We start from the raw sequence: 27,180 nt of genomic DNA on the forward strand, positions 1-27,180 counted from the left end.
CAGCGACCTTAAGAAAGCAGTAAGTCGTAGTCAACACTACCCAATTAAAGTTTGTTTTCAGTTTCATATTTCGATAACCAGTATTTATACTTGTAATTATTATATTTTGTTGTTATTAAGTTAAGTATATATTTTGCTGTTCACAAAGGTACAATGTACCTATTGTGTAATGGCAATAAAGTAAAGCATCCCTAAAAAGCAACGTAAAGAATTCCGTTGATAAGCAAACTTGTATACATCATGTTCATGTTTTATATTTGTTCTTAATGTTTTTCATCGGCCCTACTTCGATGTTGCAAATTTTTTAATTATATACCAAAAACATCTCACTAAACGTTTTTATTATTACTAATATCATTGCAGTCGATTTACTGGGTACTATTGATTTGACCGATAACGACGAGCACTTAAGGGGCGGCTGTAATTTACGTTTTGGCGACGTTGATGGTCTCAAATGAACCCTCGAGACCCAATAAGTCGTTCCTTCATCTCATTATGTCATAAACCAGTTTATTTCTCGGTTGTCGTAAATTATTATTAAGGATACCATTATCGAAGTTTGCGTGATTAAAATTTATCTGTTTTTCAATTTACCAACAATTGGTCCTTCCGAGCATTAAGCTGTTTGCCTGCCCGTCTGAATGAGTTATATAATATGGCGACCATGGATGTAAGAAGTGGTGCTTAGTTTAAAATGCGAATGTATGCCATGCACATTATTATTGTACTTAAACCTACGAAGAACTTATAAGAATAAGTAACTGCATGTACTCGCTAAGATACCGACTGAAATCGAAGCGTGCATTTTTAACAGTACTTTTTTTTTAAGTAGGAGCATTAATTAATTTTCACGGTTAAATTTGTTTATTGAATTTACGACGCTATTTGTTCGAGGGGCAGTAAACATTTTATTGACATGTTTTCTAATGTAATTAGTAGAACAGTCTTCGTCGGGAGTTACCCTGATCACATATGGCACAATACCCTTTTTTCGCAAGACGCGGGCCCTACAAAACGCAAATGGCCGAGATGAAGCACGTGTCATTTTCTTATTAACCCATTTATGCCGAGTGGACTCTCCCATCCTTCTAAATTGGATCAATTTATTTCCAAAATTAGGGATGTCTGGTATATTAATTCCTATTTTTAGAATATTTCTTAAAGAAATTCCTTTAAGCAAACAGCATAGACCCAGATGAGACGCCGCATTATGCGGCGTCTCATCTGGGTCTACGCTGTTTGCCTCTTCATTTTTTCTAGACGCTAGGCATAAATGGATTTATGGGCCACGGGTCCTAAGCGTGGGGCAGGGGAAATTTTCTAATTCAATATTGTTTTATACTTAATCATTATTTTAGATTGTTTAAAATATTTGAACTTCTTGCAGCAAATACATTAAACTTAATTTCTTTAGAGACGAAAATCTGTAAATAAGTCATTTTTAAACTAATTTTATTGAATGTTCTCAGCAGAAAAACATATATTACTCGTAATCTTCCTAATGTTGCTTGTAGTATTTTCTTCTGTTGATCACTACAGTTTATATGACTTTATCCGGAAGCCCATGGTGGCAATTGTTGAGGCATTATAATTACATATACTGGAACATTTAAATTTTAAAATGATCAGTGTGATGACTTACCGCCCTAGCGGTTACACATCACTAAATCAATCCTCGACAAACAAGGGTTTATTTACACCGGTATCATATGTGTTTGCTCAATTTATCTTAATGGGGCTCTGAGAATGAACGAGGTGATCGCAAGTAGCCCAGAGCTATAAATCTTTATTGTAATACTCCCAGAAACTAACTATTGTTATCTCAGCGATATTCATGGTTTGTAGAAACAGATGTCAACGAAGGATAGACACTCATGACATGCGACAAAACCGTTTTAATATGAAACCGTTTTCGTTCAATCAATTTTTATGATATGTGCTTCATCAGTTCAACTGAAGGTGCTTACCGTCTTTGTATGAACGGATTTTAAACGAAAGCTCAGTATGTTTACGTGGTTTAAACTGTTGACCTCTCGATTGATTTTTTCTGAACGTTCGGGAATGTTAGTGTTAGGATACATAATATGTAAGAGCCTCGATTTGGGAAAACGGGGCTAAAAGGATCTGCGTTAAGGATTGCCCCAGGATAATAGTATACAGCTATTTCATGGATGCGCGGGATGCGCGGTGAACAGTCAAAACTGTTGTCCCAACGTATCAGGGATGACTTTGGAACTGTTGCCCGAGGCCTATCGACCTCGGGCAACAGTTCCAAATGTCAGCACTGATACCGAGGGACAACAGTTTTGACTGTTCACCAAGCATCCATGAAATAACTGTTTTATTACCTGATCAAATTTCAGACATAGAAAAAAAAGCACATTAAATTTAAACACAACAGTGTTATTGAAACCTGAATATAGACATTTTTCAACACATACCTTGGCCTTACGTAGAACTTGAAGCATAGGAAAATGTCAAACAGCAAATGACTCTTGTTTTAATTTTATTCACTGTTTTAATTTTATGCACGAGCGGGCAACAGTTCAAACTATTGACCAGTCAACAGTTCGAAATATTCACCGGTAACAGTTTTAAACATTGTAACATTAATTTTTCCACGAGGAAATAGCAAAAAAATAATTAATTATCATTTATATTAGGCATCAGGTAATATCATGTGTTTTCCACAAAGGCTAATCAGGGACGCTGTTTCCACTTTAATTTATATTTTCGTTTAAAGGAATTCTCTTCTGAGCGAAAATCCAGTCTATGCAAATAGGTTTGTCCCTTAGTAACATATGAGACAGCACTTGGAACGACACTTTACGCAAATGCATTACACCATGTTTTCCCAGAGCGAGGCTCATATATTGCATCACTTAAATATCACCAAAGGAAGAAATAAACAAAAACAACAGATAAAAAGTACTTCTATCGCCTTCAACTGTCCCCAATAAGTATTAATATAAGTTTCGTAGCATAGTACACACCTGTACATTTGTATTTTTAAAAATACATATTGTATTTGTTTAGAGTGGAGGCAATCAAACGGTATAATTTATACATCGCCAGTCTTATTTGGTAGTATATAGGATAGAATTAGAATAAGGGCTTATAACGCAGGCTTTTGTAGATTGTGAAATCGTGCAAAATAGTTGCATAACCACTTTAGTCCAGATAATTAAATGTTTCACACTCAGTTAAATGGGTTTAACGCATATTAGTGCTAAACAATTAACGATACTTTAAGATTTTTTTTGTAAATATAGGCCCAATTCGTACCAAAAAAGATCGTGCATTGTTTCAGAGATATCGCTTTTACATGCTAAAACTTATATCAAACGTACCTCCTACATAATGTTATAAATAGTAAATAAGTATGCGTGTATGCTTATGTTTACTGGACACTAATGTATATATGTGCTGCCTCAGGCGAAAAGGGGTCCTTCACCCTGTGAGACCTGCGTAGCCCCAGACTAGCCTGCGCATTCGGTCAGTCTGGTCTGGAGCTACTCTGTCCACTTACTAGACCACATAACCTTATGCGACCTTAGAGCGAACAGTTCAGCCAAAATCAGACTGCGAAATTTTCGCAGGCTGGTCTGGAGCTACTCTGACTGCATATGGCATTAGACCCATTTACGCATAACGCGGCTCATATATGTCTATGAAGGTGGTTACACATAGTATAGCCCGTATTACGTATCCAAAGTTTTCATTCGCGACACTTACACTCTTAGCAATTAACCTTTAGTAATTTTGCTCCTACATTTCATGTTTTTATTGCGTTTTTAAGTGACTGTATTAAAACCATTAAATAAAATATGTAAGTTTCATTCAGTATGTTTATTTTGTCTTACGTCTTACATGGATATGCAATGTACATATCGCGCTATGACCATAACGTGCGGACATGAAGACGAGTAAACATATTCACATATTCTTTGTAGTTTATGTTTGGTATGAAGGCACGTAAAAAGGTTCAGTTTCAAACACATACAGATGAGCGTAGATGTATCTTTCTGTCGTACACGTATAACAATCTTTCAAAAGACTACAAATAAACTACCCAAGCTCGCACTACCCAACAAACAGCACACAACACCATTAACTAGATCTCGATCGATTATTTGTCATAGAGAGTTGTTAGTATCTAACAACATTTTACATTGTCGGTCAAAGAACAACTTGGTGTCGTGGCTAAAGAACCATGCGTGGTCAAGCAACAGATTTTGCAATTGATATTGTCCTATAACAAAACACGCATTTTCTGTGCTAAAGATACATTTTCGCTTATGAAGTCAGATCACTGTTCATGTCGGTCATTTAATGCATGGTTGTAAGTGCAAACACATACACGTAATAACTTTCATTATTCTAGTTGATTTTTTACACCTTTTGCCCGATGCCTAAAAGCAGTGTGTGGGTGGTATATCGATACGTTAGCTACGTACTTGCATGCGTTCGTATGTGTATTGTTTCGTGCGTGGGTACTTTAAGAAGTGAGAGGTTCCATATGTTTAAATGCAAATTGTTGGTACCTAGATATTCTTAAATTATAAATGAGAGGTAGCGGTAAAAATTTAGCAAATATATACTTAAGTTGGTCTGCTCCTCTCGTTTGTATGCTTCACACAAACCTCTGTCTCCCCTCTGCCCACAGGCAGCCGACGAGCGGCATGTCGGGGATGAAGACGTTCATCGACATGGCCAGCGAGACGCCTTCCACCGAGCAGAGCATGAAGAACGCCGGCCTCTCGTTTGACCCCAGCATCTTTAAGGCCAAGAAAGAGGTACAGAGGTATAGAGTCGTGCTCTGAGAAAACTGGGCATAATGCATGTGCGTAAAATGTCGCCCCAGATTAGCCTGTGTATTCCGCACAGGCTAATTAGGGACGACACTTTCCGTTTTATGACCTTTTTTCGTTTTAATGAAGTCTCTTAGCAAAAATCCAATTTAGGCGGAAAGTTTCGTCCCTAATTTGGGACGACACTTTACGCACATGCATTATGCACAGTTTTCTCAGAACGCGACTCTATAGATCGCATGATATGTGGACTCGTGTCTGAGTACTGCGGTCAACATGTGTGTCAACCTTTCATACAATAGAGTCTCCCTTAGTGAAAACGGAGTTAAATGCATGTGCGTAAAGTGTAGTCACAGATTAGCCTGTGCAGTCCGCACAGCCTTATCGGGACAACACTTACCGCTTTTAAGTTAATTTTGTGTTCAAATAATGAATCTTCTTAAAGAAAATCCGGTCCAGGCGAAAAGTGTTTTCCCATAATTAGCCTGGGCGGACTGCACAGGCTAATCAGGGATGACACTTTACGCACAATCATTAACAGCCGTTTTTTCCAGAGCGAGAATAAAATGGTAATTAAACCAGACATACGTTGCGCTTGAGGATATGGGTATCACGTGCACCAACATTTTAATAAAATTCTTATGCATATGTATGATTATATCGAATAACTTGTGATTAACTTGTGCTAGTTGCGTGAACGGTTTATCGTATTGATTTATTAATACATATTTTTAAGAGTCAATATTTTTATGGTCAATGATCTTAGCGACTTGATCGCTGAATAAGTTCTTTTATTTCGTTTAAACCTGTAAAAACAGCTATAACCATATATAATCATTGCACGTGTAGGTTTTTTTCGCAATATAGTTTTTAAGCACTTCGTATTTAAGCTACTGTTCATACAGTCGCTAGTATTCTTAATAATAAAAATGAAATTTTGGAAGCTGTAAAATGACCCAATTTAATCGTTTATGTCATCATCAAAACGCTTTATGACTGTATTACAAGATATCGTTGAGCACCGAGACAAAAAGCATCCTGACTACGGATCCGGCGGAACGGACACCGGAGCAAGTGCAGACGGTAAGTGTACGTCGTGTTCTGACGTCAGAGCATGTGCAGACGGTAAGTATACGTCGTGTAATGACGTCAGAGCATGTGCAGACGGTAAGTGTACGCCGTGTGATGACGTAAGAGCATTGCAGACGGTCAGTGTACGTCGTGTTAAAACGTCATAGCAAGTACAGGCGGTAATTGATCACCGTCATATGACGTTAGAGAAAGCGCTGACGGTAAGTGTTTGCCGTGTTCTAACGTCAGATCATATGCAGATGGTAAGTGTAAGTCGTGTTTAACGTCAGAGCAAATGAAGACGGTAAGTTAGTGCCGTGTGATGACGTCAGAGCAAGTGGAGGCGGTAAGTGTATGCTGTGTCATGAGAAGACGCTAAGTGTACGCCGTGTGATGACGTCAGAGCAAGTGAAGGCGGTAACTGGTCGCCATTTGATGACGTCAGAGCAAGTATAGACGGTAAGTGTACGCCGTGTGATGACGTCAGAGCAAGTGCAGGCGGTAAGAGTTCGCCATGTGATGACGTCAGAGCAAGTGCAGATGGTAAGTGTACGCCGTGTTTTGACGTCAGAGCAAGTGTAGGCGATAGGTGTACGCCGTGTTATGACGTCAGAGCAAGTGTAGAAATAAAAGTGGATCAGAGTTCTCTCGCCAGGTATTTCGAAGTTTTCCATTTGACGTACTTTGATATATGTAATAAAATAAAAGCTATTAACTACATGCTGTTATGGTACAAGTATTTTAATAGAAAGCTTTATATATTTTTTTTAATTTACTCGGATACTTCTTTTCAATATTTTTCAGTGTATCTTATAAGATTCTACTCTTTTTGTAAAACCTGTCATTAACAAAAACAACCTTTTGTGCACCGCGGGGTCGACCCAACTTTTGTGTTCAACATCCCAATGTGCTTTCGCTTGTTTGTCAACACCTATGCGCGTTGCAGTGGTACACATGATTTCTGAATCGGAACGAAGTTTGGTATATTTATCAACAGTCCTATTATCACACATTTCATTTTTACTTTATATTAAAATAGAGAACAGGAGTATATTACATAAACTTAGAAACACCTCGCCGCGAAAGCATATGGATTGAATCGGGTCACGGTCACATTTACTTAACTTGGCAAATCATGAAAATGTACCACTGAAACATATGTTTTGGAGTTATGATAGTTATTACTAAGTTTGTATACACTTCGGTTCTCAATACAAATGTTGGGCTATTAAAACTTTGAGGTTCAACGCCATATTTAATTTCTCCCTTTATTTTTGAACACCAATATTTGGTTTACACCAGAAGGCTGTACATAATTGCATTTTTTATCGGCTGCTCATTGAAAATTAAATGCTTTACATGTTTCGCTATGTTTTCCAATGTGCCTTTTCTGTGCTAGATACATGTACATATCATTTTGTGTTACAGGCGATGTTCGGACTTCAATGCCTGCGTTCGTACGCCGAATACCCGCTGCACATGCAGGAGAAGCTTGCCAAGGTGGCCTGGTATGAGGTGTAAGTAACACTTGTGTCTTAACTACTATACATGCACTGAGGTTCGCTGTCGGAAAACTGGGCTTAATGCGTGTGTGTGAAGTATCGTCCAAGATTAGCCTGTGCAGTTCGCACAAGCTAATCAGGGACGACACTTTCCGCTTATCTGGTTTTTTGTTCAAAATAGACTTTCTTTAAAGAAAAATATTTAAAGCGGAAAGTGTGGTCCCTGGTAAACCAGTGCGGACTGCACAGGCTAATCTTGGACGACACTTAACGCACATGCAATAAGCCCAGTTTTTCCGGAACGAGGTTCGTGCGCTTAGTCAATGAGAAGTTGTAATGCACCAAATGGACGTTCGATTGTTTGCCACGCACCTATAAGAAATTGTTGTGTTGTGATGATACAAAATAGAATGTTCGCGCATGTACATTGTGTTTTGATATTTATTTCTCTCAATGTACTGCATTTAAAATAGTTTGTCTGTTCACTTCAAGCGTGACAGTTTTGAATTACGTGTACATCTGCAAGTATGTTTATTTTTTTGGTTCTTTTAAACTATATAAATATATACTGTGAGGTTTAGTGGAAACAACATGTGTACACCTTTTCTGCGTTGACAGGGTTGCACCGAAGAGAATCATTATTCGTCAGGGACACATCGCGGAAAACTTCTACTTCGTTCTGTCTGGTCACGGTATGTATTACCGAATATCAGCCTACCGTGTACACTTAGTGGCCAAATGGTCCAGTTTGTACTCATATACTATAAATGTGACTCATTATTAATATGTACGATCTATTTGAAAATGTCTGAATGTGTAGAGGAACAGTATCTTATCAATCAACTTTTGTATTTACCAAACATTTGTTAATGTATCAGTGATAAAAAAAATCACTACAAATCATAGAACAAGCAATAATGACAAAAGAAAGCTAATATAATTGATATATGTTTTTGTTACTTATAAGTATATGTGCTGTAATAAAGGAGCGTAGCTCCAAACCAGCCTGCGTATCCGCGAAGTCTGTTCAGGTGTTTACCCGATCCGCTATAAAGTCACTCAATGTTCTGCGGTCATATTAGCAGACAAGGTACTTCCTGACCAGACTGTGCAAATGCACTGGCTGGTCTGGGGAGATCAGGATGGTCGCATAGGGCATAGCATGCACTGGCTGGTCTGGAGGGATCAGGATGGTCGCATAGGGCATAGCACCCATTTTCAAAGGACGCGGCATAAAAACAATGTTTGTACGTCAGCCTCTATCTAGAAAAACTAGGCTTTATGCACGTTCGGAAAGTGCCGTCCCAGTCTGCAGTCTACACAGGCTTATTAGGGACAACACCTTCCGCTTTAATAATTGTTCAAATAAAGTGAAATTATGTTAAACGAAAATCCAGTGTAAGCGGACTCCGCAGGCTAATTTGGAACGACATTTGCATTAAGCCAGGTTCTTAACTGTCTTTTCTGCCAGCTGTGGTGACGATCCTGCTGAAGGACGCGAAGACAGGCGCCTCCTTCGTGAAGACAGCCACAGTGATGAAGCAGGGCATGAGCTTCGGGGTAGGCTGCTGTCGTAAACAGCTCATAATTCTAATAACGTGTGTAACATAAAATAACTGAAACACAAACCGTAGTACTTTAGGTTATTTTTAGTTGTTCGCAAGCGAACTACTTAGGTTAGAACCACGCGTTTCAAGCCAGTTCTCTCTTAACTACGATAAACCTGATAACTGCCGCATCTGCCGCATCTGCTGCATCCACGCGAGAAAAGAATTGTATAAGTTATGCAAGAGGTTTGAGTTCTTTAACTTTATTCATTCACAAATGGAAACATAATGTGAATATCATGTTAAATGGAATATTTTTGAACGGAGCGTATACAGAAAAAAAAATTAACAATGTTTGTATTATACGTGTCGCGGATTAGAATGTTTATAAATGATTTAAATAGTCCGCTATCTGCTGCGTCTTAATGACGTAGTATTTTTGCTCATTCATAATCTGAGGCTATTAACAGATGCGGGAAAATAAAACCAATGCTGTTAAAGATATATAGTGGAATGTCCGACATCCACTTTTTATGTTTATAAATGAACTGCACTCCTGTCATATCTTGACATCTTTGACACTGCACCAGGTCATATCATTTTTTCATCAACATGTTGAATGTAAAGTCGAATTTCTCACCAAAGCCATTTTTTTTTAAAGAAACTCTGGCGGATATGTTACTCGGGAACATTGATTGATATCATTTTCTGTGCAAAATCTTTTTCACTGGCATACATTTAAAGACATTTTTAAATAAAGTACTAAATAGGGGACAAAACCCTGCATCGTCGACTTCAAATATTTCAATAAATCCTGAATAATAATAACCAGGATTGTTCTAACTTACATGATAATACCTCCTTTGCATATACCAAAAGATATTTTTATTAAAAAATGCCTTAAAACAATTATAGGACTGGCTTTACTAACCATACCGAAATTCAGTAAAATTTATCTGAAACTTTTCCAAGCACGTCCAATTTTTCACATCATATCGGGTTTCCGGGGGTGGTATGAGAACAACTTAGCCGATATAACATGATAAATTTCCGTTTAATGAACTCACCCGTAGCTATTTAAAACTAGAACGTTCTATTAACTGATTGTATTCCACCTGATTCAAATTTACCGAATGAACTCTTCTTGAACCTCTTTACTGTTATTCAGTTATAACCTTCCGTTTCCGTTTAATTTCCACTTTGCTGTTATTCAATGTTAACGTCCCATTAACCTATTAAACTCCACTGTAGCTGTTATTCAAATTTAACGTCCCATGAAACATTAAAATCCACTGTAGCTGTTATTCAATGTTAACGTCCCATTAACCTATTAAACTCCACTGTATCTGTTATTCAATGTTAACGTCCCATTAACCTATTAAAATCCACTGAAGCTGTTATTCAATGTTAACGTCCCATTAACCTATTAAACTCCACTGTAGCTGTTATTCAATGTTAAAGTCCCATTAACCTATTAAAATCCACTGTAGCTGTTATTCAAATTTAACGTCCCATTAAACATTAAACTCCACTGTAGCTGTTATTCAATATTAACGTCCCATTAACCTATTAAACTCCACTGTAGCTGTTATTCAATGTTAACGTCCCATTAACCTATTAAACTCCACTGTAGCTGTTATTCAATGTTAACGTCCCATTAACCTATTAAACTCCACTGTAGCTGTTATTCAATGTTAACGTCCCATTAACCTATTAAACTCCACTGTAGCTGTTATTCAATGTTAACGTCCCATTAACCTATTAAAATCCACTGTAGCTGTTATTCAATGTTAACGTCCCATTAACATATTAAACTCCACTGTAGCTGTTATTCAATGTTAACGTCCCATTAACCTATTAAACTCCACTGTAGCTGTTATTCAATGTTAACGTCCCATTAACCTATTAAACTCCACTGTAGCTGTTATTCAATGTTAACGTCCCATTAACCTATTAAACTCCACTGTAGCTGTTATTCAATGTTAACGTCCCATTTACCTATTAAACTCCACTGTAGCTGTTATTCATTGTTAACGTCCAATTAACCTATTAAACTCCACTGAAGCTGTTATTCAATGTTAAAGTCCCATTAACCTATTAAACTCCACTGAAGCTGTTATTCAATGTTAACGTCCCATTAACCTATTAAAATCCACTGTAGCTGTTATTCAATGTTAACGTCCCATTAACCTATTAAAATCCACTGTAGCTGTTATTACATGTTAACGTCCCATTAACCTATTAAACTCCACTGTAGCTGTTATTCAATGTTAACGTCCCATTAACCTATTAAAATCCACTGTAGCTGTTATTCAATGTTAACGTCCCATTAACCTATTAAACACCACTGTAGCTTTTATTCAATGTTAGCGTCCCATTAACCTATTAAAATCCACTGTAGCTGTTATTCAATGGTAACGTCCCATTAACCTATAAAACTCCACTGTAGTTAACGTCCCATTTACCTATTAAACTCCACTGTAGCTGTTCTTCAATGTTAACGTCCCATTAACCTATTAAACTCCACTGTAGCTGTTATTCAATGTTAACGTCCCATTAACCTATTAAACTCCACTGTAGCTGTTATTCAATGTTACGCCCCATTAACCTATTAAACTCCACTGTAGCTGTTATTAAATGACAACATTTAGCTGTTTTGAAGTAACGATAACTTTCCATTTACTAATGCAATCCCCTTGAACTGTTTTCAAATTACGTCCTTATACTGATTAACACCCCGCAGCCCCCCCCCCCCCTCCCCCACCTGTGCAGTCCGCTCAGGCTAATCAGGGACGACACTTTCCGCCTTGTCTAAAGTTTGGCTAAAAAGAGACTTCTTTTAAACGAAAAATGTCATTCAAGCGGAATGTGTTGCCCCTGTTTAGCCTGTGTGGACTGACTGCACATGCATTAAGCACAGTCTTTCCAGCATGTGGCCAATATGCAACTCTTTTGCTTTTCTTTGAGGACAGGAGTTGGCATTGCTGCACCACTCGAAGCGCACCGCCACTGTGACGACACAAGACACAGTTCAGCTGCTGTCTATTGGGCGCGACGACTTCTTTGACATCTTCATGTCCGGTGACGGAAACGACGAAATGCCGCAGCACATCCGCTTTATAAGGTTGGCTTCGTCTTCTTGAATCATGGCATACCCTGAACTTTAGTTGAAACAGAAAATCACGGGAATAAATGGATTGATTTGTTATATTTGTTTTATTTTCACATCGCTCTGGGAACACAAGGCTTAACCCTTTGCATGCTGGGTAATTTGTCTTCTGCTAAAATGTCGTCTGCTGAATTTCTAAAATAAGCATTTTCTTCGATTTTTTTTCAAAGAATACTATCAGAATAGCAAACAGTTTGGATCCAGATGAGACGCCACGTTCTGTGGCGTCTCATCTGGATCCAAACTGTTTGCAAAGGCCTTTAAAAATCCGTTCCCGCACTGAAAGAGTTAATGCACGTGCGTAAAGTGGTGTCCCAGTATAGTCTTGCTAATCAGGGACGACACTTTCCATCTTAATGGGAATTTTTGCGTAAAGGAATTATCTTATAAACACAAATTCAATCAGGGCGGAAAGTATCGTATCGGATGAGCCTGTTCGGACTGCACAGGCTTAACTGCGACTTTACGTAACACCCATGCATTAACCGCGGTCGCCCAATAGCGCGGCTAATTTATAATATGTTCGAATTAAAATGTTAGCTTATTTGAGGGACGAAAAATACAATACACGCATTAGTTCTTACTAAGTTCCTACCGACTTTGCAAAAAGAGAAAAAAATACAGTTGTGTGTTTATTAGGCGCAGCGTCAATTCTTATAATATCATAAGGAACTTATTATATAATTGGAGGGATTCATCTTTTATTGAGTCAGCACAGACTCTGAGAACTGTCATTGATAATTTTGTTCATGAATCCTTTTTATTCTTGCTTTCTCTTTCTCCCCTTTCCCTTCTATTTGTCTCATTTCCGACGTTGTTCAAACTGTCTTTTTTTCGCCTATTCATCCTTTATTACGTTATCTACTTCGCACGTGTTTTAGTTTATCATTTATTCGGACTATTCCATAATCATCCATTAAGTCACTCGTGTGTTTCTATATCATATCTATTAAGGAATTTCCCTGATTTCAGCATATAATGGCCTCATTCAGTCAAAACTCTGCTTAATGCATGTGCATTTTGAAACGGCTAATCTGGGTCGACATTTTGCGCTTTTTTGGTATTTTTCTTTTTGAGAAAGTTTCTTTTAAGCAATTTACAATACAATTTAGGCAGAAAGTGTCGTCCCAAATACGCATGTGCGAAATACGCACGCTAATCTCGGACGATACATTTCGCACATGCATTTAGCCCAGTTTTCTCAAAACGAGGCTTATAAAAAAATCAAACCTATCATCTTATTTCAGTAACCTTGACTTTATGAAGGACTGGCCGATACATGAGTTGGTGGAACATCCCGAACATTGTCTTCTTCACTTCTACAAGTAAGTCGTTCTCGATATCTCTGCTTCACTTCTACAAGTAAGCCGTTCTCTATATCTCTCTTAACCCGTGACCACTTAGATACGTATTTTGACGTGTTTGTAGTCCCATAGAAAGTTAAATTCAATTAAAGACCTTTCTTACTAGATTCAAGTTTTGAAGGCTTCATTTCCAACCCTTAGATACTGATGAGCAGCAAATAACATAAAACCTGAACTGACTGCGAGTAACTCGCAGGCTGTTCTGGTTTTATGCTGTTTGGAAATAGCAATTTTCACTTTGCCTCTGAGTTGGAAAGGGTTAATGCACTTAATTGTGATGTGTGCAACATATACAAATGCTAGAAAATTAAGAAATAGTGTACCAAATGTTCAATGTATATAACTATACGTTATCTAGATTTCATTTAAAGACAGATTTATGTCAGTATACAATTCGAAGGAAGAGCATTTGTGTTTACATGTATATATATTTGGAATTTATGTATACATTGCTGAGTCACATACATGGTTGAAGTTAATACTATTTTATTATGCATTGTTTGGATAAACGTTCCATTCCTTTTTGTTAGAATGGTTATTGCTTAAAATTGGTTTGAAGAAAAAGAAAATGTTAACTTATGATTAATTTCTTTTAATATGATGAAGTCAGTTCATTCTTTTCAGGCGAAATATGACCATTGTCGCCAACAGCAATGACTCGGACTGGCTGTATATCGTCAAGTCGGTGGGTATCATTTATACCTATATATACGCCTAAATAGAATTGTCGTTTAGAAAAGACAATCTTTAAAACGAATAATTTTATAAAAGCGGGAAGTGTCGTTGCTTCTATGCTTCTATGCCTATGTGGACTTCACATGCATTAAGTCCAGGTTCATAGAACGCGGTTAAATAAGTTTTCCAAAATGACGACATTCTTATGACAGACATATGGATACTTCTTTGAAAATAAAGCATCGTCATGTTCATAATGCCCATGTCTAAGATGTCAATTTCGGTGTTAAATGAAACGGGTCCATGGACTATTTTTCCCTACAGGGTTCTTGTGTCGTAATGAAGAAGCTGAAAGGCGTCATCCCGAACGCCAATGCAAAGCCAAAGGTGGCTTATGACGAATTCCTTCCCGCCAATATGAAGGCCATTGTCTATGGTAAGGTAACAATCCCGCGGAAACGCCATGGGCTGTTTCCTAAACGATCGTACGACAATTTTAACTTACGAGAGAATTTTGTAATCTTAATAAGTAGACGAACTAGCTCGCCATGCTCATCAAACGTATACGTCTTTAGAAATGCCAATGAAATTAATAAAGTACTGAAAATTTATAATCATATGATATGGACTTAAGCAATTATGCATCTTTGAAAAATGTATCGTATCGTAAATGTGTACTCAGACGTTTATTGAAACGGTCCCCAGGGCTGTTTTCTAGCAAAAGTGATGATTATTCAAATTTTAATCTCGTTCTATGTAAAGTCGGCTTAATGCGTGTGCGTAAAATAGACGTTGCAAGGACAAACGCTACTTTCCGCATTTATGGCATCTTTCGTTTAAAGAAAATCTCTTGTAAAAGGACATCAAGTCCAGGCGAAGAGTGTCATCTCCGACCAGCCTGTTCGGACAGCACAGGCCTATCTGGGACAAGAATTTGCGCACATGCATTAAGTCTTCTTTTCATAGAACGAGGCTCAGCAAAGAATTTTAACCATGAAAACTTAAAAAAAATGCAACCTCATTTATTATTTATATCGACTGCGCGTCCGAGCAAATCATGTTGATCTAACTCATATTGTAAAATCAAATAATTGAATTGAAAAATATCCGGATATCTGTAGGATTAATGCAGATTACGTTTGAAATTGTTGCACGACATTATGCTTTACGTAAGTGCAATAACTCAAATGTTTTTATATTTCAGCTCCTAAGGTTGACTCCGGTCTTCGTCGCAAAAAGCGGAGAACTACTGAAAAGGACAAGTCGGTATGGACTTAGTTCCATGTTTTTCCTTGTCAATATGTGTGTGAATTTGAATTCAATAACGTTACATTGTCTGGAAAAAAACAGGGAAGAATGTGCTTTAAGTTTAATCCCAGATAAGCCTGTGGAGTCTGTTCAGGCTAATCAGGGACGACACTTTCGCTTTAGATTGATTTCCGCTAAGAAGAGACGTCCTTCAAACAAAAAAATAAATTTAAGCGGAAAGCGTTGTCCCTGTCCGCACAGGCTTTTCTGGAAAGACACTTTATGCACATGCACTAAACCCAGTTTTCCCTGAGCGAGGCTTCTTTATTAAATCGGAATGAAAGTATTAACGTTCAATTTCAAAGTTCATTACTCGTTACATACATGTACAAGCACTACGCCCTAAAAAGCTTTATTATTCCCGGTACTTTGAGCTTGAAGTATATCTAAGTAGTGTAGTGTTTCCCTTTATTGAAATGTAATATGGTTAATTATAAAACTACAAATGGTAAAATGGTAAAACTACAAATGGTAAAATGGTACTTTAAGCTTGACGTTTATCTCAGTTGTGTTTCCCTTTATAAAAATTTGAATGGTAAAGTTAAAATTTAATGGTAGAATGCACACATGAACAACCAATGAAATAGTTAACAATGAAATAAATATAACCCGTCTTTGCATTTAACGGACGTGACTTATAGTACCCCAAGAAAAAAAATGTCTTCACTTGTACAATTAAAACGTTACATGACACGCTTTGGGAAAACGGGGTTTAATGCATTTGCGTTACGAATTGTTCCAGATTAGCCTGCGTAGTCCACACTGGCTAATCTGGAACAAAACTTTCCACCTTGCGGGACATTCGTTTATAAGAGACTTCCGTAGAAAGAAAAAAATCCACAAAAAAAGAAAATTTCGTCTGCGGACTGCACAGGAAAATCTGGGACGACACTTGTTTAAGCCCCTTTTACCCAGAACGTTGCTCATATGCATTGAAGCATTATTTCTGATGGTTGATTTCATCTGCGCTTCCTCTAATTCCTCAAATAAATCTCTCGTTTTATTCCGATGTTATTTCTATGACCGCTGTGTTATCCAGAGCGGACCGCCTCGGCCCGAGAAGTTCTCCAAAGGAGCCTACAGTAAACATCCGCACACCAAGTCGGCACATTTTGTAAGTTTATCAACGTTATGAGCATGGGAATTTGCAATCAGTAATGTAACATGTTAAACTAAATATGGATTTTGTATTGTTTTATTATGAGCGTTATTCCTGACTGAAGACGAGTTAAAATGTATATCGTCTTATTGTCCGTATTAATAGTGTATTATATAACCTATATATCCAATAGCGGAAGGATTCTGCATAAGATGCGCGTAATATTGCAATAGATTAGGGCCGTACTATGTGAAAAAGGTTTCAGGCATGTGTGTGAAGTGTCATCCCAGATAAGTCTGTGAAGTCCGCACAGGCTAATCAGGGACGACAAGTCTGTGAAGTCCGCACAGGCTAATCAGGGACGACAAGTCTGTGAAGTCCGCACAGGCTAATCAGGGACGACACTTTCCGCTTTAATGATATTTTTCTTCTGAGCAAAAATCAAGTTAAGGCAGAAAGTTTCCCCCTACGGACTGCACAGGCTAATCTGGGACGACACTTAACGCACATGCAGTAAAACTCCATTTTAAAGAGCACGGCCCATTCATACAAATGCTTCTTTTTTTCATACTACATATTGACGGATGTTAGCGCAGACTTCATAACGTATGCATACCGGATGCAGTTGCTATATTGTATGCCTGTGCGTTGTTGTTTTTTGTTGTTTCTTTGCGGTTATTTAAGAAAGACGTGTATTTATTCCCTCCCAATAGGAATGTGTTACATATCACAAGCGCTTCACAGTAAGCTCCCTTGCAGGCGCCGGCAAAGAGCAGTTTCGCAAAGCGGAAGCGCTACGAGCCACCTCGCAGGTGCATCCCGAAGAAACCGGAAGTGCCAGAGACGAAGCCTGTGCCTGTGACCAAACCCGGACCGGTGTTCGTGCAGGTGACCCTTATGAAACCGCGTGACGTCTTTGTAAGTAATGTTGACATAATTGCTCGATTTGGTTGATCCGTTTCTTAGTCAAATGATGCATTCTGCGATATGTTTATTATGAATTTGTATTAAGTCATGTATGCGCAGTTTTTTTATTTTAATAATTGTAGGTTGGTAAATATCTATCTTGGGTCGAATGAAGTCTACAAATGTCATAGTAATTATAAGTTTGAGACACGAATTTATTGTAACATTTTTATGGTTTCTATTTTAAAGTAACTCAATATTGCTGACCTGAACCCAGTGCTATGGTCGAATGTAAAGGGCAATGAGACGTGTTGTCTATACCCATGCTTATATGTAAAAATGCTGGTCCTTGTTACCAGTCATCTGAGCCGCGTCATGCGAAAATGGGTCTTATGCAATATGCGACCAGCTCAGACCTGCAAGCACACTAGCGCGGTCTGGACACGAGCTGCCTTGAAGCCCATTAAGTCACGCAACATTTTGTGGTCTCATTATCGGACATGATAGCCCTTAACCAGACATCGGGGCTGCGAGGCATGGTCTTGGGCTACGCCCTCTGCATATGGCATAAGGCCCATTTTCCCATGACGCGAGTCATACTTACGACAGTTTTTGTACCACAGGGGCTGGATACCGTCACGTTTGAAGACGGTTTACAACGGTCTACCACGGTAGTCAGCCTGGTGAGTGGCAAATAGAGTTTTCGGCAATGTCATGATTTTGTTGAACTATTAAATACAATAAACAGCACTGAACAATAAACCTTATTAAATATATGAATGTCGTGTCTTGTTTGATACAAACCTATTTTAATTGGTGTCGGATTTTTTTAAAGAAAGTCACATTACTTAATCTCATGTTTATTTATTTTTAAGATATTTTCATTAAGTTGAGTCACTTAATGTGATATCTTATTCAGTAGACCTTATCACATAATTCTACTTATAAATATGTTACTGCACATACTAAATATATCTATATGATACTATATACACTATGTACCAACTTCCATACGATATATGTATGACTGTATTTTCAAAGGTGAGTCGAGGCGCGGAATGCATCATGTTGTCGAAAGAGTTCTTCGTGAAGCATGCGAACGAGGCGGTGAAGAAACGGATACGAGAGGATGTGCGCGCATACCCGGAAGAGGAAGTGTTTCAGGATAATTTGCAGATCAAAGAGGACTGGACGCTCTACAAGAAAGTGCTCCTCGGTGACGTCACCAGTCAGATTGCGGAGAACAAGAAGCTTGACCAGGCGACAAATCATTGCACAAAATAAATTTTCGTTTGTTTTATGTACATTACTTGTTTATTTTGTTGTTATTTTTCGTCCATTCTTTGCATTTTTCTAATTCAAATTATGTGTTTATTAATCGTGAAACTCACTTTTTAAGCATTGTGATTAATAGATATAATAATAAAAATAAAGATAATAAAAAGTCATTTTGTTTTCTACATCCCTGTGACCGATGTACTTATATACATCTGTCCCGAATTGCCGTTGTAATGCATTACCGAGGTACATTAATATACATGTTGTTCTTACAGGCCTTTAAGCAGATATTGTTATACAATTAAGTAGTATGCTGATAGAATTGTATAAATTATACTATATCTACGGCCTTTATGCAATATTGTATACCATGACAAAATGTTACAATATGCATAATAAATGTTTAAAAAAACGCTTCTTTTTTATTTTTATTTCGTTGGCATAAAATCAAATTAAACAAAACAAACAGAATATGTTGAAACGTAATACAAATAGCGAAAAATATGAATATACAAAATAATTCAACAAAGACTTCATCTTACTAAAACACAAGCAGGAACTTCTTTAGTCATATCGTATTCTAGTGTTTATTCGCTGTAATCACAAAAACAAGTCTTTATACGTTTTCGAGATTTCTTCACACGTACTATATATGTTTATTTGAGATTTCAGTAAACGACTGTAGCCACCTGCCTAGACAACAGTAGCCACCTGCCTTAACGACAGTAGCCACATGCTTAAACGCCAAAAGCCACCTGCCTTAACAACAGTGTTAACCTGCCTTAACGACTTTAGCTTCCTGTCTAAACAACAGTGTTAACCTGCATAAACGACTGTAGCCACCTGCTTGATCATCAATAGCCACATGCCTTAACTACATGGTTAACCTGCCTAAACAACAGTTTTAACCTGCCTAAATAACAGTGGCCACCTGCCTAAACAACAGTAGCCATCTGCCTAAACAATAATGTCAACCTGCCTAAACAACAGTGTTAACGTGCCTAAACAACAGTAACCACCTACCTAAACGACAGTAGCCACCTGCCTAAACAACAATAGTCACTCGTCTAAACGACAGTAGTCACCTGTCTAAACAACAGTAGCCACCTGCCTAAACAACAGTAGCCACCTGCCTAAACAACAGTAGTCACCTGCCTGAACAACAGTAGTCACCTATCTAAACAACAGTAGCCACCCGCCTAAACAACAGTAGCCACCTGCCTAAACAACAGTAGCCACCTGTCTAAACAACAGTAGTCACCTGTCTAAACAACAGTAGCCACCTGCCTAAACAACAGTAGCCACCTGCCTAAACAACAGTAGCCACCTGTCTAAACAAAAGAGGCCACCTGCATAAACAACAGTAGTCACCTGTCTAAACCAAAGTAGTCACCTGTCTAAACAACAGTAGCCACCTGCCTAAACAACAGTAGCCACCTGCCTAAACAACAGTAGTTACCTGCCTTAACAACAGTAGTCACCTGTCTAAACGACAGTAGTCACCTGTCTAAACAACAGTAGCCACCTGCCTAAACAACAGTAGCAACTTGTGTACTGGCTGATATACAGCAGTGATCAACTGCCTGATACTGTACATGTATATGGTAATATTGTTAATACATAAAGCTACCGAGTCCAAGCTACCGATGACAACAAACACAGGGAATCCGTTCCGCTAAACTGAGTTGAGCCGAGTGCTCATGTACGCGGCCATCACGTTTTCCTTGTATGCCGACCAGTCCGCCTCTAGCTGCATGCTCTCCTGCATGGTGTCCTCCGCCGGGTACACCTTGATGATGTCACGGATGCGCAGCTTGCAGCGCTGGTCAGCGTACTTTAGGAGCACTTTCTTGGAGAGCATGATCACTTCCGCTCCACGGCTCACCTGCGGACAGCGAATGGAGACTATTTGAGCATCGCTCTGTGAAAACGGGGCACATTGCAATAATCTTCTACGCGAAAATCCATTTTATGCGGAAAGTGTCATCCCTGATTAGCCTGTGCGGACTTCACCGGTATATCTGAGCTGACACCTTACGCACATGTATTAAATGTTTTACAAAGCGCGGCTAATCTTTTGTTGTTTGTTTTAGCGTATTTCAGATATACCAGGAGTACAGTCTACATAGTAAAGCTTTTCCCTTGCAAGATTTGCCTACTATACTAAATGGTTTACTGAAACTAAGTGCGCATGAGTGCGCAAGCAACTGTCTTCGGAGAGGGTAGGTGTTTGATAATAATGGCCGCAGAGATAATTAACATGACCAATCTCTCACAAGATATTTGACCGAGGATTAAGGGAAGCGGTTGATGTTACATAACATTCGCATTTAACATCAAAAGACACAGTGTAAGCAGTCGTTAGTAAATGAATAATCTACATCTACTCGCCGAGTTTTCAATGCTTTTTCGCATTTTGTTTCATACAACTTGTCACCAAGCGGTAAGTTTCGTCCCTTAATAGCCTGTGTGGACTACACAGACCAATCTGGGACAACACTTAACGCACATTTTAAGCCCGGTTTTCTCAAACCGCGGCTCTCATATGCGGTACATACCAACGACAAGATGGGCGACTCCACGCCGCCGTCCACATCAAACACCACATCGTCCGCGTCCATCACGTACTTGAGCGTGTTCAGACCCTGAAAGAACGCACACCACAGACGCTGCGTGTAAATCGTCCGCCCTCTAATTTTATGAGTCTCGTTCTAGAAAAACTGGGCCTAATGTTCGTGCCTAAAGTCGTCCCAGATCAGCCTGAGCAACCCACACAGACTTATCAGTGAGTCTGACGATACTTTCCGCATTGACGGAATTTTGTTTAGAGGAAACTTCATTTAAACGGGAAAAAAACTGTAAAAGCGGAAAGCGTCATGGCCTCTGAGGACTGCAGAGGATAACCCGGGACGCCGCTTTACGCACGTGCATTAAACCCAGTGTTCCAAGAACGAGGCTTGCTATGGCATAGAGGTTTCACTTTGAAAGTTCATGAAGTGCCGATTATGATTGTTCAGCTATCATTCCAGTTTTTTCAGTCTGTTGAACTTGAATTTAAATTGCAATGTTTGGATGAACTTAGTACATCATTATGTATGTCTTCAAACAGATACTATTAAAAACAAGAGCACCGCCTTGCGGGTGCAGACCGCTCATCTATTTTCTTTTTAAAGGTGAAGGGACTCTCATTTTCAATCACAAAGGAGGGAGGAGTGGAGTGAAGAGGGGTGTATAGTGTGGGGTTGTGGACATTTATTACATTATCTTCCAAAAAAGCGGAAAAAAAAAAAAAAAAATCGGGGGGGGGGTTTGGGTGCGATGGTTGGACGGTATTTCAAACATAACCGTTTTAAAAAAAAAAATGGGGGGGGGTATAGTGTGAGGGTGTGGTGATAATTTGTGAGATGATCTTAAAAAAAAAAAAAAAAAAAAAAAAAAAAATCAATAAAAAAAAATTGGGGGTGGGTGGGGTGGGGGTTGTGGGGGTATAGTGTGAGGGTGTGGTGGTCATTTGTGAGATGATCTTAAAAAAAAAAAAAAAAAAAAAATTAGGGGGGGGGAGGGGGAGGGGGAGGGGGGGAGGGCACGGGGGATGGTTTGGGTGAAGTCTATTGTGGTATGTCAGGTAAGAGTAGTTTCATCAAAGTATCAATCAAATCTAATCATAAATAAAGAAGTTATGTCAATTTTAGCAAAATTTAATAATTTGACCTTGAGAGTCAAGGTCATTCAAAGGTCAAAGTAAAATTCAAGTTGCCAGGTACAGTAACCTCATGATAGCATGTAAGTATTTGAAGTTTGAAAGCAATAGCCTTGATACTTCGAGTGGATCGAAACACAAAATTTAACCATATATTAAAAGTTACTAAGTCAAAAAAGGGCCATAATTCCATAACAATGACAACCAGAGTTATGCAACTTGTCCTTTTACTGTACCCTTATGATAGTTTGTGAGTGTTCCAAGTATGAAAGCAATATCTATGATACTTTAGGGGTAAAGTGGACCAAAACATAAATCTTAACCAAATTTTAAATTTTCTAAGTATAAAGGGCCCATAATTCCGTCCAAATGCCAGTCAGAGCTACATAACTTTGCCTGCACCGTCCCCTTATGATAGTTCATAAATCTTGCAAGTATGAAAGCAATAGCTTTGATACTGTAGGAATAAAGTGGACCTAAACACAAAACTTAATCAAATTTTCAATTTTCTAAGTATAAAAAGGGCACATAATTCTGTCAAAATGCCAGTCAGAGTTACATTACTTTGCCTGCACAGTCCCCTTATGATAGTTAGTAAGTGTTGCAAGTATGAAAGCAATAGCTTTGATGCTTAAGGAATAAAATGGACCTAAACACAAAACTTAACCAAAATTGTCAATTTTCTAAGTATAAAAAGGCACATAATTCTGTCAAAATGCATGCCAGAGTTATCTAACTTTGCCTGCCCAGTCCCCTCATGATAGTAAGTAAGTGTACCAAGTTTGAATGCAATAGCATTGATACTTACTGAGAAAAGCGGAACTAAACGCAAAACTTAACCAAAATTTTCAATTTTTTAAGTATAAAAAGGGCACATAATTGTGTCAAAATGCACGCCAGAGTTATCTAACTTTGCCTGCCCAGTCCCCTCATGATAGTGAGTAAGTGTACCAAGTTTGAATGCAATAGCATTGATACTTTCTGAGAAAAGTGGACCTAAACGCAAAACTTAACCGGACGCCGACGCCAACGCCAACGCCAACGCCGACGCCGACGCCGACGCCAAGGTGATGACAATAGCTCATAATTTTTTTTCAAAAAATAGATGAGCTAAAAATGCATTAAACATAAGTAGTGTTCAAGAACAACAACAACAACAACTATAATATGTTCATTTTGCCTATTCCAATGAACTTAATATAGTAACGTATCTTCCAATAAACGTTCTAATATAATTATGATATATACCATTACAAATGCAAAACTATGTTAGGAGCACGTGGTAAGCTTTCCTTCCGACTTACAAAGCAGTCCTTAGGATACAGGACCTCCACCTGAACGAACACGTCACCGGCAGGTGCGCTTGACGTCGAGTATGACGTATTCTGGGAAACAGGCCGGTACTCGGCGTGCAGTTTCTCACGAGATGGCACTCTCTGAAGAAAAAAATATCAATCATCAGTTGGGCCTTGTTCCAGGAAAACTGGGCTTAATGCATGTGCGTTAGGTGTCCCAGACTAGCCTGCGCGGGGCTCTTTTCGCAGATGTTTTAAACCCAGTGTTTAATACTATTCATTTGCTTGTCATGTATATAGAAATTTCGAATATGTATTTAAATTCTATTTGCACAATATATAGTAGAAAGAATAGTTGAATATATCTTATCTAGATTAATGCTACAAAGTTATATATTACACATTTGAGTAAAGCTGAATACGATTTAAATGTATCGGTATACCGGTATACAAACTATCAGTTACTGTTAACTGATAGGCAATACAATTTTATACATAATTATTTTAAATGATTTACATTAGTCACGTTTTTAAAGTAAACAATAATTTGAATTGTATGTTATCAATAAACTATTCACACACAGACTAAAACACAGAGGAACACACCATGCTGATACGGGAGACGGAAAACTACAACGGGCGAGGCATGGTCAGGGGGTGATAACCCCAAAAAAGGGTTAGGGTAAGGGTTAGGGTTAGGGGTCGGGTTAGGGTTAGGGTTGGGTTTAGACTAACCCAAACCCTAACCCGACCCCAAACACTAACCCAAACCCTAACCCTAACCTTCTAACCCCCCCTTGCGCAATACCTTACCATGCCTCGCCTGTCTCCCTGCTGATACACGTATTAACCCATTTATGCCCAGTGGACTCTCCCATCCTTCTAAATTGGATCAATTTATTTCTAAAATTAGGGATGTCTGGTATACCTATTTCTATATTTAGAATATTTCTTACAGAAATTCCTTTAAGCAAACAGCGCAGACCCAGATGAGACGCCGCATTATGCGGCGGCTCATCTGGGTCTACGCTGTTTGCAATGTCCTTTTTTTCAGGACGCTAGGCATGAATGGGTTAATTTAGGCGAAACAGTTGACAACGAAAAAGTGAGACAAGAAGCGGCGCAGAAGAGGATTACAGAAATGCTAATAAATGAAGACGAGTTATTAAGATTATGAAAGAAGTGTACGTTAGTTTAATATAAGAGAGATTTGGTGGTCTATGTATTGAATTTTGTTAATCAAGACGACATTCTATATTATTTGCGTCTCCGGTATTTATGGTAGATATGCAATGCTTTTTTTCTATTAACCCATTCATGCCTAGCGTCCTGAAAAAAGGACATTGCAAACAGCGTAGACCCAGATGAGACGCCGCATGATGCGGCGTCTCATCTGGGTCTACGCTGTTTGCTTAAAGGAATTTCTGTAAGAATTGTTCTAAATATAGAAATAAATATGCTAGACATCCCTAATTTTGGAAATAAATTGATCCAACTTAGAAAAATGGGAGAGTCCACTGGGCATAAATGGGTTAAAAACGCTTGTTATAAAAGATTCCAATTGAACATAGTATGAAATTAATTTGGTGGTAGGTACACATCCGTTGCGTCACGAACAGTAAGTTTACAAACGCTATGAATGAGCTAAACCAACATGAAAACAGAGCTACAAATTATAAACAAATGACAAACAAGTTACTGTTTGGTTTTGACTCATGTTCACCACGGGGCTCCACATGAAACTCTGAAACATGCAAACATCAGTTAACGGGATCAAGTAAAACGGGAATTCGAAACGGGTTATTCCAATGGGTGAAGGAAAGACGAAACTTCGTGAGATGTTAGAAAGGTAAGTTGAAGAGGACTGGTGGTATGGCAATACGACAGGGGAGGGGATTAGCGAGTTGGAATGTGACTGCAGCAATGTTGGTTGTGTCCCATGGCCATCACAACTCTTACAAAGCTCTGGGGCCGCAATTTCGAAGTCGATTCGTCCAGTTTAGCTCTGGAGGACGGCCTCTCCTTTTGGCTGGGCGGAAGAGGCACGAACTTGATTTCCTCCTCCTCCTCTTCGTCGTCAGCGTCGTCGGTGTCGAGAGTAACGGTGTGGTCTTCCTTGAAGCGGACCTTTCTTGGACCACCCTTCTCCCCTAGGGAGAACTTCCGGGTCGATGCGGTACGTATGAAGAGCCTTGGGAGGGACTCGGGTAGGTCTGTAAGGTCCTTAGAAGGGCTCTCCACGGAAATAGGGTCGGGCGTGTATCTCTACGGAAGTGGAAGGCAAAGTGAGGCTTGCATATCAGCAATTTAGTATTGCAAGAGTTATATCCCTTTGCATGCTGGGAAATTTGTCGTCTGCTAAAATGTCGTCTGCAGAATTTCTAAAATTAGCATTTTCTTCGATTTTTTTTCAAAGAATACTATCAGGATAGCAAACAGTTTGGATCCTGATGAGACGCCACGTTCTGTGGCGTCTCATCTGGATCCAAACTGTTTGCAAAGGCCTTCAAAATTCGGTTCCCGCACGGAGAGAGTTATGTATATGGGATTTATTGGCAGACACTTAGTCGTTTACAATACATGTTTGTAAGAATGTTATCAAAATAAATTAAACGTTAAAATGATGCCAACAGCGTCACTATAAATTTAAATAGATATTAAATATACATACAAGTTATATGAATATATATGCATATTGAACTTGATTAATACCTTATTTATTAACGTACATTGTATCTATGAACTGTCTTTAGACATCTGGTTATAATAAAAAAAATCTCTTGGAACCAAAGCAAGTGCATTGAAAGTGAATACACATAGCACCACCTCATTGCACAGGGTAAACTACTTGGACAAAATGTCTACTTTTTTAGTAAAAGTTAACAGACAATGGACATGGAAAGTATGTTTTACTAAAAAAAAAAAGTCTTTATTAGAAAGAACTAGGCTAAATGAGTGTGCGAAAAGTGTCGTACCAGATAAGCCTGTGTAGTCCGCACTAGCTAATCAGGGACGACACTATCCGCCTAAACTAGTCGGTAAGAATTTCTTTTTGAGGTTCTCTTTTACATCAAAAAAAGGAAAGTGTCATCCCTAGCATATGCTGACCGCACAGGATAATCTAAAACGACACTTTACGCACATGCATTTAGCTCACTTTCCCCAGGCTCATTATTACGTATTCATAATTTATAATATAGGTTTATAACAATGTAACTAGTGCAACTTAAGACTTCTGAAGTGTTTTCACCAGTAAAGCCTACCATGTGATCATGTAATCCACAGAAACATGTGAGGCTTACCCGCCGAAGGGAGTCATAGAAATTCGTCATGTCCTGGAACACCTCTGGGTGGATCGTCCGCTTGTTGTGCCGGGTTTTGCCGCTATTGATTTTCGGTTCTAAAAAATATCGAGTGCATATATATAACATTGCCCTGAAGTTTGTACTTTATTT

The 27,180-nt window shown here is 38.6% G+C and overlaps 2 protein-coding genes across 2 annotated transcripts in view; one reads left to right on the forward strand and one right to left on the reverse strand.

Moving 5' to 3' along the window:
• Positions 1-18,900, forward strand: part of LOC127879130 (cyclic nucleotide-binding domain-containing protein 2-like) — a 20,795-nt gene extending 1,895 nt beyond the window's left edge. Inside the window, exons 3-17 of the mRNA XM_052425802.1 lie at positions 1-19; positions 4,667-4,796; positions 5,820-5,894; positions 7,311-7,399; positions 8,003-8,076; positions 8,856-8,944; positions 11,904-12,055; positions 13,348-13,425; positions 14,089-14,149; positions 14,464-14,575; positions 15,344-15,405; positions 16,487-16,561; positions 17,306-17,464; positions 18,076-18,135; positions 18,494-18,900. The exon at positions 1-19 is cut by the window's left edge and continues 55 nt beyond it. Coding sequence (XP_052281762.1) covers positions 1-19; positions 4,667-4,796; positions 5,820-5,894; positions 7,311-7,399; positions 8,003-8,076; positions 8,856-8,944; positions 11,904-12,055; positions 13,348-13,425; positions 14,089-14,149; positions 14,464-14,575; positions 15,344-15,405; positions 16,487-16,561; positions 17,306-17,464; positions 18,076-18,135; positions 18,494-18,736 — 1,478 coding nt within the window. The 3' untranslated portion in view covers positions 18,737-18,900. The remainder of the gene's footprint in view (positions 20-4,666; positions 4,797-5,819; positions 5,895-7,310; positions 7,400-8,002; positions 8,077-8,855; positions 8,945-11,903; positions 12,056-13,347; positions 13,426-14,088; positions 14,150-14,463; positions 14,576-15,343; positions 15,406-16,486; positions 16,562-17,305; positions 17,465-18,075; positions 18,136-18,493) is intronic.
• Positions 18,901-19,145: 245 nt separating this feature from the next.
• LOC127879129 (uncharacterized) overlaps positions 19,146-27,180 on the reverse strand; it is a 31,199-nt gene continuing 23,164 nt past the window's right edge. The window contains exons 13-17 of the mRNA XM_052425801.1: positions 27,028-27,125; positions 25,685-25,990; positions 23,735-23,866; positions 21,289-21,375; positions 19,146-20,615 (exon numbers count right to left, since the gene is read on the reverse strand). Of these exons, the coding sequence (XP_052281761.1) occupies positions 20,406-20,615; positions 21,289-21,375; positions 23,735-23,866; positions 25,685-25,990; positions 27,028-27,125 (833 nt within the window). The 3' untranslated portion in view covers positions 19,146-20,405. The remainder of the gene's footprint in view (positions 20,616-21,288; positions 21,376-23,734; positions 23,867-25,684; positions 25,991-27,027; positions 27,126-27,180) is intronic.

The sequence above is a fragment of the Dreissena polymorpha genome, chromosome 4 (assembly GCF_020536995.1).
Source record: "Dreissena polymorpha isolate Duluth1 chromosome 4, UMN_Dpol_1.0, whole genome shotgun sequence".
Lineage (NCBI taxonomy): Eukaryota > Metazoa > Mollusca > Bivalvia > Myida > Dreissenidae > Dreissena > Dreissena polymorpha.